The sequence below is a fragment of the Erythrolamprus reginae genome, chromosome 1 (genome assembly GCF_031021105.1).
Source record: "Erythrolamprus reginae isolate rEryReg1 chromosome 1, rEryReg1.hap1, whole genome shotgun sequence".
Taxonomy (NCBI): Eukaryota; Metazoa; Chordata; class Lepidosauria; order Squamata; family Dipsadidae; genus Erythrolamprus; species Erythrolamprus reginae.
In genome coordinates, this window is record NC_091950.1 from 50157318 (window position 1) to 50167046 (window position 9729).

The window sequence follows — 9729 nt, forward strand, 5'->3', positions numbered from 1 at the left end:
GCTTCCCTAAATATGCCCATGTTACACCAACACTTCGCAGTCTGCATTGGTTGCCGATCAGTTTCCGGTCACAATTCAAAGTGTTGGTTATGACCTATAAAGCCCTTCATGGCACCGGACCAGATTATCTCCGGGACCGCCTTCTGCCGCATGAATCCCAGCGACCGGTTAGGTCCCACAGAGTGGGCCTTCTCCGGGTCCCGTCAACTAAACAATGTCGTTTGGCGGGACCCAGGGGAAGAACCTTCCCTGTGGCGGCCCTGGCCCTCTGGAACCAACTCCCCCCAGAGATTAGAATAGCCCCCACCCTTCTTGTCTTTCGTAAGCTCCTTAAAACCTTAAAACCCACCTCTGTCATCAGGCATGGGGGAACTGAGATATTCTTTCCCCCTAGGCTTCTACAATTTATGTTTGTATGTATGATTGGTTTTTAAAATAAGGGTTTTTAGCTGTTTTGGTATTGGAGTGTCGCATATTGTTTTTACCACTGTTGTTAGCCGCCCCGAGTCTACGGAGAGGGGTGGCATACAAATCCAATAAATAAATAAATAAATAAATAAATAAATATTTTTGAGGTGTATGGCCAATAACACCACTTTTTTTGGAGTAGTACCATAAATTATATATCAGTGGAAAGATAATTTAATTAAGAATGTAATGCAACAAAGTTGTTCAATTTATCTGTATTCTATGAAAAGTTATAGCCAAGTAACAGAAAAAGTAAGCACAACATAGGTTGATATCAGGTAGCTTTCCTTCAGCTGACTGTAGCCAATACGTATGAGTGCTTAGAAACCCAATCAAATGTTATCTTGTTTTGCCAGTGAGCCAATCAGATCACAGTAGGATTCAGTATTAGTAGGATTTGAAGTGGTGTAGGGTTTTCTACCGAAGCAGAGGGATGGACTAGAAGACCTCCAAGGTCCCTTCCAACTCTGTTATTATAATTTATAACCATGAGTTATTGATGTCATGTACTGAAGCTGAGAGGATGACATTTGTGTCATGTGATCGCTATCAAGTTGGTTGGAGGTTTTTTGGGTTCTTTCATTTAGTGAGCTTGTAAAACTTAATAAAATTAAAGTAAGGGTGCAAAGAGTTGACTAGTTGCCCAGAAAGCGATGTAAAATAGTATTAAAAGAACAAGGTTACAGTTATAAAAGATTAGAAGAAAAATTGGTGGAAACTTAACCAACGGTGGTATTTCTAAGTTTCTGAAGAGTATAAGGAGATTCAGTCACTACAAAACCATAGTGGCAAAGGCAGGAAAAGGTGCACAACAGCAAGTGATGATAGAAGAATTAAGACTGTGCCTAAGTGACAGAAGATATTTTTTCTATGGTGATAATTTTTGTATATCTTGTTTTTTCTATATATTTCACTTTTTTTCTTTATAACTCCTATTCTAATAGCAAATCCTTCATAAAAGTTATTGCGTTACATTCAGTATTATTATTATTATTATATTATTATTATTATTATTATTAAGACTTGAATGCCACCCTTCGCCAAAGACAGGGGCAGCTCGCAGGATAAATTAAAAAAATATGTATACAAATTTAATTAGTTAAAACTATCAGATTAAATTATTTTTCCATTGATATATAATTTTATGGTACTACTCAAAAAAAAATTGTGTTATTAGCCATCAAACCTGAAAAATACTGTACTTTCCCCCAATTTTGGCCATTACTGTATGCATGTACAATGTACTTCTACAAAATATAAAATATGCACAAATTTAAATATATTAAAATATATTTAAAATATAAAATATCCAGATCGTGCAGAACGCGGCCGCGAGAGCCATCGTGGGGCTTCCCAGATTCGCCCACGTATCTACAACACTCCATTGCCTGCATTGGCTGCCGATCAGTTTCCGGTCACAATTCAAAGTGTTGGTCATGACCTTTAAAGCCCTACATGGCATTGGACCAGAGTCCCTCCGGAACCGCCTGCTACCACACGAATCCCAGCGGCCGATAAGGTCCCACAGAGTTGGCCTTCTCCGGGTCCCGTCGACTAAACAATGTCATCTGGCGGGCCCCAGGGGAAGAGCCTTCTCTGTGGCGGCCCCGGCCCTCTGGAATCAACTCCCCCCGGAGATTAGAACTGCTCCCACCCTCCTTGTCTTCCGTAAACTACTTAAGACCCACCTATACCGCCAGGCATGGGGGATTTGAGACACCTTTCCCCCAGGCTTATTAAAATTTATGTTTGGTATGTATGTGCTGTTTGGTTTTTAATTATGATAGGGTTTTTAGGGTTTTTTTAAATATTAGATTTGTGCCAGTATAATATTGTTTTTATCGTTGTTGTGAGCTGCCCCGAGTCTTCGGAAAGGGGCGGCATACAAATCTAATAAATTATTATTATTATTATTTCAAATATGTTTAAAATGCTTATGTTAGAATGTTAAACCATCAACTTTATCAGCTTCTCACAATTCAGCATGTACATTGTCCTGCAATACTAAATGATATACAATTCTTAACCATTCTGTTGTTTTAATAATTGCAGATATAAAGCTAATCCAAATATACATTCAACCAGATCTCTGTGTGTGCTTCTATTGCCTTAGTTCTACTCTTCACAGCAACAGAGAGGATTTTTCTATATGACTTGTAGAACAACAGGGAAATATTATCAAACCCATGGATATTTTTAATTCAAGAAAGCTTCACAAAAGAAAATACTGAGAACATGCATACAATATTCATCCTTACTAAACATGTATAGTACTTGAACCTGAAGCAGAAAAACTGCTTTGGAATAGGGGTGGGCATGAATATATCTGTCAGCACATCCTTAATGATGATGTAGCTTTTCCTGAAGTCACACGACAGCTATGTTCTTACAGAAAAACCCTGTACACATAAGAGGCCAAAAAACATACTAGCACTTCCTTACTTCAAATATGATTTTCATGGGATTGCATGGCTGTCAGGTGAAACCAGGAAATGACACTGTTTTTCTAAGGTGCAGCATTCATATCTTCAGCTGCTCTAATCCAAGATATAAAATATTTCTACCATTTTTTTTTCTTAAGGGTAATGTAATTTCATCTTAAAACAGAGAATCATCAGCTTATTTGAGTCATAAAGTAACAGCATCTTATTTAATTTCAATCTTTAATTCATAATTATGCTACAGTAAGCTGCCCAGAGTCACTCAGGGCAGGGAAACGAGCAGCATCTGAGCTAAATAAATAATGCCATGTCCAGTTCAAATTCAATATATTTCTTAAAAATAATTCTCCAAGCTCTCATAGCATATCTTATGAATATTAACAACTATCACAAAACATTCACTTTTTCCTCAATACACAACTAAGGTTAGTCTAACCAAGGCATGACTGGTGGTACGAAGAATTATGTTCTCCTAACACAGCATTTCCCATTCCCTGCTGAATGGACGCTTATTTATCTCTACAGAACTAGCAATTTTTACTGAAAATTAGATAGAACCCCTTTTGCAGTGGTGTTCAAGCAGAATGTGGGAAGTTCATCTCTTTTTAAGGAGGTGCTAGATCTATTTGAGGGAACTTTTAGAATTACTGACCATTTCTTAACATTGGGTAACTTTCAGAATAATTAGTTTGGTTTTTGCAAAGAGATCCCTGCTTAATGAAATATTACTAGCTATTAAATGTTTTATCAGTTAAAGAAATATCAACTTCCTGATCATTTTTGTAACATCATTGCTCTAATATTAACAAGCACATTTGTGCATTTAATAATTAATAATAATTTAATAATAATTTATTAGATTTGTATGCCGCCCCTCTCCAAAAACTCAGGGCGGCTCACAACATAACAATAGTACAATACATTACAAATCTAATACTAAAATTTAAAAAGTCAATTAAAAAACCATTAATATAAAATAATCAATATCATAAAATCACAACTATGCACTTCTACACACTCAACCCAATTAATCATACTACAGAGGTCAGAGAAACAACGAAGGGGGAGGTAATCATCCCCATGCCTGGTGAAAGACATGAGTCTTCAGCATTTTACGGAAGGCAAGGAGGGTGAGGGCTGTTCGAATCTCTGGAGAGAGTTGATTCCAGAGGGCCAGGGCCACCACAGAGAAGGCTCTTCCCCTGGGTCCCACCAAACAACATTGTTTAGTCGACGGGACCCGGAGAAGGCCAACTCTGTGGGACCTAATCAGCCACTTGGATTCATGCGGCAGAAGGCAGTCTGGTCCGATGCCATATAGGGCTTTATAGGTCATTTTCAACACTTTGAATTGTGACTGAAAATTGATTGGCAGCCAGTGCAGGCCGAAAACATGGGCATTCCTAGGGAAGCCCACGATTGCTCTTGCGGCCGCATTCTGCACGATCTGAAGTTTCTGAACACTTTTCAAAGGTAGCCCCATGTAGAGAGCGTTGCAGTAATCGAACCTCGAGGTGATGAGGGCATGAGTGACTGTGAACAATGACCCCCTGTCCAAATAGGGCTGCAACTGGTGCACCAGGCGAACCTGGGCAAATGCCCTCCTCGCCACAGCTGAAAGATGATGTTCTAATGTTAGCTGTGGATTGAGGAGGACGCCCAAGTTGCGCACCCTCTCCAAGGGTGTCAATAAATCCCACCCCAGGCTAATGGATGGACAGATGGAATTGTCCTTGGGAGGCAAAACCTACAGCCACTCCGTCTTGTCAGGGTTGAGTTTGAGCCTGTTGACACCCGTCCAGACCCTAACAGCCTTCAGGCACCAGCACATCACTTCCACTACTTCACCGACTGGACATGTACAGCTGGGTATCATCAGCGTACTGATGATACCTCAGCCCATGTCCTTGAATGATCTCACCCAGCGGTTTCATATAGATATTAAATAGCAGGGGGGAGAGGACCGATGCCTGAGGCACCCCACAAATGAGAAACCTAGGGGTCAACCTCTGACCCCCCACTAACACTGACTGCGACCGACCAGAGAGGTAGGGGGAGAACCACTGCAGAACAGTGCCTCCAACTCCCAACCCCTGCAGCTGGAAGCAGAAGGATACCATGTTTAATGGTATCGAAAGCCGCTGAGAAGTCAAGAAGCACCAGGACAGAGGAGGGCCTAGATAATCGAGGACCGCTGAAGCGACACCACCTTCTCCATAAAGGGAAGGTTGGAGACTGGACAATAGTTATTAAGTACGGCTGGGTCCAGGGAAGGCTTCTTGAGGAGGGAGCGCACAAGTGCCTCCTTGTAGGGAGCCGGAAAGGACCCCCCCTCAGAGAAGCGTTGACAATCTCCTAGACCCAGCTCCGTGTCACCTCTCTGCTGGCCAAAACCAACCAAGAGGGACACGGATCCAGTAAACAGGTGGCGGAATTCACAGCTCCTATGGCCTTGTCCACTTTATCAGGTGTCACCAGGTCAAACTCCTCCCAGACAGATGAACAAGGACGGGCCCCAGTCACCTCAACTGACTCATTGTCAGCCGACACTGCTATCCAATCGGAGTTGAGGTCTGTCCAGATCTGAGCAACTTTTAGCAGCGAAAAACGAGTTAAACCCTTGGCACTGCTCTGCAAGGGCTCCCCAACACCCCCCCCCCAATTAAGAAGGGAGCGGGTCACCCTGAACAGAGTGACCAGGAGGGATTCCGCTGATGCAATCAAGACGGCATGATACGCAAATCTTGCTGCCTTGAACGCCACTTTTTAAGTCTTAATATGAGCTCTTACAGGTGTTCGATCAGATTCGGATTTACTCTTCCCCCACCACTTCTCTAGACGTCTCTTCTGGTGTTTCAACACCTGGAGCTCCTCGGTAAACCCAGGAGCTCTCCAGGGTCTAGTGCCACAGAGAGGTTGCAATGGCGCAATTCGGTCAAGAGCCTCCGTCGCAGCCTTGTTTCAGACCACAGCAGGAGACTCCGCCGAGCTGTCTATGAGTGAATCTGGTAAAACCCCAAGCGCCCTCTGAAAGCCTTCTGGATCCATCAGGCTTCTGGGGCGGAACCACCTAGTCTGTTCCGCCACCCTGCGGGGGAGGATTGGAGCCTTGAAGTCAAGCCGTAGCAGAAAATGGTCTGACCATGACAAAGGCACAGCTTCTAAGCCCCTTAGTCTCAAACCATTGCTCAACTGCTCTGATAGAAATATCATGTCGGGTGCGTGTCTCCCTCGTGGGTCGGACCTGAACTACTAGGGTCAGGTCCATGGCCGTCATGGTGGCCATGAACTCCTGTGCTAACCCCGAGGATTTGCCGAGTGATGGCAGATTCATGTCCCCCAGGATAATAAGTCCTGGGAACTCTACCGCCAGTCCAGCTACCTCCTCGAGCAGCACAGGCAGGGCTGTTGACACGCAGTTGGGAGGCAGGTATATGAGCAACAAGCCCACCTGAACCCCTAGGTCTAACTTCACAAAGAGGCACTCGCAACCTGCAATCTCAGGAGCAGTGAGTCTGCTTAGGCTAATAGCCTCCTTGGCTATAATCGCCACTCCTCCCCCCCCTTCCCTGGGGTCGTGGCTGGTGCTGTACCTGAAACCCAGCTGGGCATATTTCAGAGAGGGGAACATCTCCCACTGAGATTAATGATGGAATAGAAAAGCCCTATGGTCAAAGGAATTATATAAAGAAGGCAAAACAGGTAAGACAATTACTGACTAGTTAAAACAGGATATTAGTTTTAAAATCAATCAGATTTATACTAAAATATTTGTTTGATAGGAGTTAAATTTAATTAAGAAACATTTGTCACTGCAATTTGCAATCTTATAAACAATTTAGAATATGAACAGGTGAATTAACTCATACTTTAACAAGTTGACTGAAATATGGTGAGACTCCAGGTGCTCAAGAATAAATTTAGCTTTTATACATTAATGTAATAATTCTTTCAATTAAGTAAGCTAATATAATCATTCCTAGAATCCATATGTTAGATTAGGGAAATGTAAGAAATGGTTTAAAGTTACTCAGAAAATTCAAATTGAGATGTCACAAAACAAGGGATTTCTAAATCTTTCAGATGTTACAGAATATAGCATACTTTTTCAATATTTAAAAACTCACCTCAATCTCGAGATTATCTTGTACATCTTTGCTGCTTTTGCCACTTTTGCCTACTTTTGGAGGTTCCTAAAATGGACAGAGATAAGAAAATTTCAAGCGCACAGAATATAATTTTGTTTAGAAAGTCAATATTTAATAAAGTTTTAAAAATGGGCACTATATCAAACAGAAGTTGTGGCCTCCATTTACTTTCAAACAAGCAGTAGAATTTTGAAACTACTGTTCATTGACAGAAAACATGAAAGTTTAAAAAAAGCAAAGGCAGTAGACTAGTTCTCTATAAATTGTCTCTGTAAGACCTAATTAAATTTGTAATATGGAAAGGTCACACAAGTTCAAGCACCTTACCAAGAAGCTTCCATGTGCAGGACTTAAAAGTTATACCAAACGATGAGATGTACTCATATGTGTGTTTAAAACACTTCAGAATGCAAGTGCCAACAAGAATCTAGGCCCTCAGCCAATAGACAAGTTTCCCCTAGATATTTATTCTTGAGATTTATAAGGGCAAATAGAATTGTAGCAAACCAATTTAGGTCCTGGTGTATATAAAGTACTCTAATAAAAATAATAAAATACACGTAATAAACATTTGCATTTATGAGCAAATATGGAGATGCCACTATAGAATTCAACACTAAAGTTTTAATTAACAAGAGAACCTTCCTGTTTCACTCAATAATAAACAATAAAATACCAGCTCTCTATTTGCCAGTAAGCAGACAAAGTATATAGCTTTAATACATATACAGCCTGTTGGTATGCATACTTAAATTAATGAGACTCATTGAGCAATAAAGTTTATTCCAAAGTACACAAGCATAGAATTGCGCCATTGCCTAGTTAGAATGATGCCTGCACACTGCTCCAGTAGGGAAACAGCACCTCAAATCTTTAACAGGTCAAAATGAAAGGTAAAAAAAACAACAACAAGTGAATCTGGAACTGAAGTTTATTATTTCCCTACACCAACCTCTGTTAGTACTTCCAATACCAGTTTGGCAGTCTATTGCAAGAACTCCCACCCCCTCCACCCACCCAATCTAAGCATCAACATTTGAAGTCACTTTCCAAAATAAGCCCATCGTTTTTCATCCAAAAACCATCCCAAAACAACACGTGCAAAAAACACACAACAAAACACCTGGGGCAGCTGTGTTAAGTTTCTTGCAACAAAGAGTGTTGCAGTTGAAAGGAGTGTTGGATTTAGACCTTATGTGGTGCTAAGTCTTTTCCTCTCCAAAAGGCAAGAGGTTCTTGTTCTCCCAGAGTACAAACACGTGCTTGATGCTGCCCCCCTCCCAACTCAGTCCACCCAAGTCTGAAATGGAGGTGATGAGTTTACACAAGAAATACGTCTTTCTCTTTCTGTGTGTGTACGCATACATGACTAATGCTCCATCAAGTACTACAGGTGGGAAGGACTCATTCCCAAGTAGTACCTTACACACTAATGTGCAGGGGAGTGTCAAAACCTTTTCAAACCTCGCCCAATTTCCAATAAATCGGGACGTTACACATACACACCCAGCTTTGTTAAACCCTCCCTTGGGGCTCTCCAGGCCCACCAGTCTGCCTCCACCCAACCAGTTAGGTACAACGTCCCAGCCCTCCCCCTCCCACTATCCCCCCGCCCGGGCCTGCTCCTGCCTGGGACTACTCCGCGGCCGACGTTGCCTCTCTCGGGCCTGACCTGACTCTTCTCCTTCTTGTTTTTATTCGGCATGGCCGACCGATTGGATGTCTGGGGGCCCGCCAGGCCGAGGAATCGCAGCCTCCGGGGAAGGACGGTAGCTGAGGAGGAGGACGTGTGATGGTGGCAGCGGTGCCGGCCCCGTTGCCTCGTTTTCCCCTCCCGTCTCTCCTTCTCCCTCTTCTTTCAAGCTGTTTTTTACTCCTCCGGCCGGCCGGCCAGCCAGCCAGCCGGCTCGCCTTCCCGCCCTCCCGCCTTTGCTTGCTTAGCTAGCTGGCTGGCTGGCTCCCTCCTTCAGACCCCGCGCCGAACTCGTCTCCCCTCTCTTCCCCCGCCCCCTGCTCCGACTACCGGGAGCGCTGGCAGAAAGAGGAGGAGGAGAAGGTGAATGTAGCCGCCGCCAAGAGTCCTCTTAGCCTGCCCTGCTTCACGGCGGGGCTTGGCTGACCGCCTCGCCATTGGCTCGGCCGCGTCACGTGGCTCTAACGTTCTTTTCCCCCCTCCCACTCACACCTTTCTTCCCCACCCCGCCACTTCTGGAGGGCGTGGTTTAAAGACTGACGTTGACGTTTGGTTTCCAGCGTGAGGCGGGTGGAAGCCGGCCGGCTGGATTCCCGCTCTTATTCAGACTAGCGCTGGAAGGGGACCTGGGAGGTCTTCTAGTCCAACCCCCTGTTCAAATAGGCGTCTGTCCAGTTTTATAAAAACCTCCGGTGATGAAACGCCTCCAACTTCTTGAAGGCAAAGCTAATTTTTCCAGTTGTGAATGCTCCAACACTGGAAGTTTAAAAAAAAGAAGATATTGGATAACCATTTGTCTGAGGTAGTGTAGGGTTTCCTGCCTAAGCAGGGGGTTGGACTAGAAGACCTCCAAGGTCCCTTCCGACTCTAAATAATATTATTGTTGTTGTTGTTGTTGTTGTTGTTATTATTATTATTATTATTATTATTATTATTATTATTATTATGCACTGGTGAATTGTCCTCCACACTGTTAATT

At 43.1% G+C, this 9729-nt stretch overlaps 1 protein-coding gene across 3 annotated transcripts in view; it reads right to left on the reverse strand.

Annotated features, from left to right (window-relative positions):
• The window catches only part of PPP2R5C (protein phosphatase 2 regulatory subunit B'gamma), a 76449-nt gene extending 67263 nt beyond the window's left edge, over positions 1-9186 (reverse strand). For 2 of the 3 annotated variants that reach the window (XM_070752148.1, XM_070752137.1), the window contains exons 1-2: positions 8730-9186; positions 7037-7102 (exon numbers count right to left, since the gene is read on the reverse strand). In XM_070752148.1, coding sequence (XP_070608249.1) covers positions 7037-7102; positions 8730-8762 — 99 coding nt within the window. In that variant the 5' untranslated portion in view covers positions 8763-9186. The remainder of the gene's footprint in view (positions 1-7036; positions 7103-8729) is intronic. The other variant, XR_011559156.1, reaches the window with a different exon arrangement.
• Positions 9187-9729: the final 543 nt, after the last annotated feature.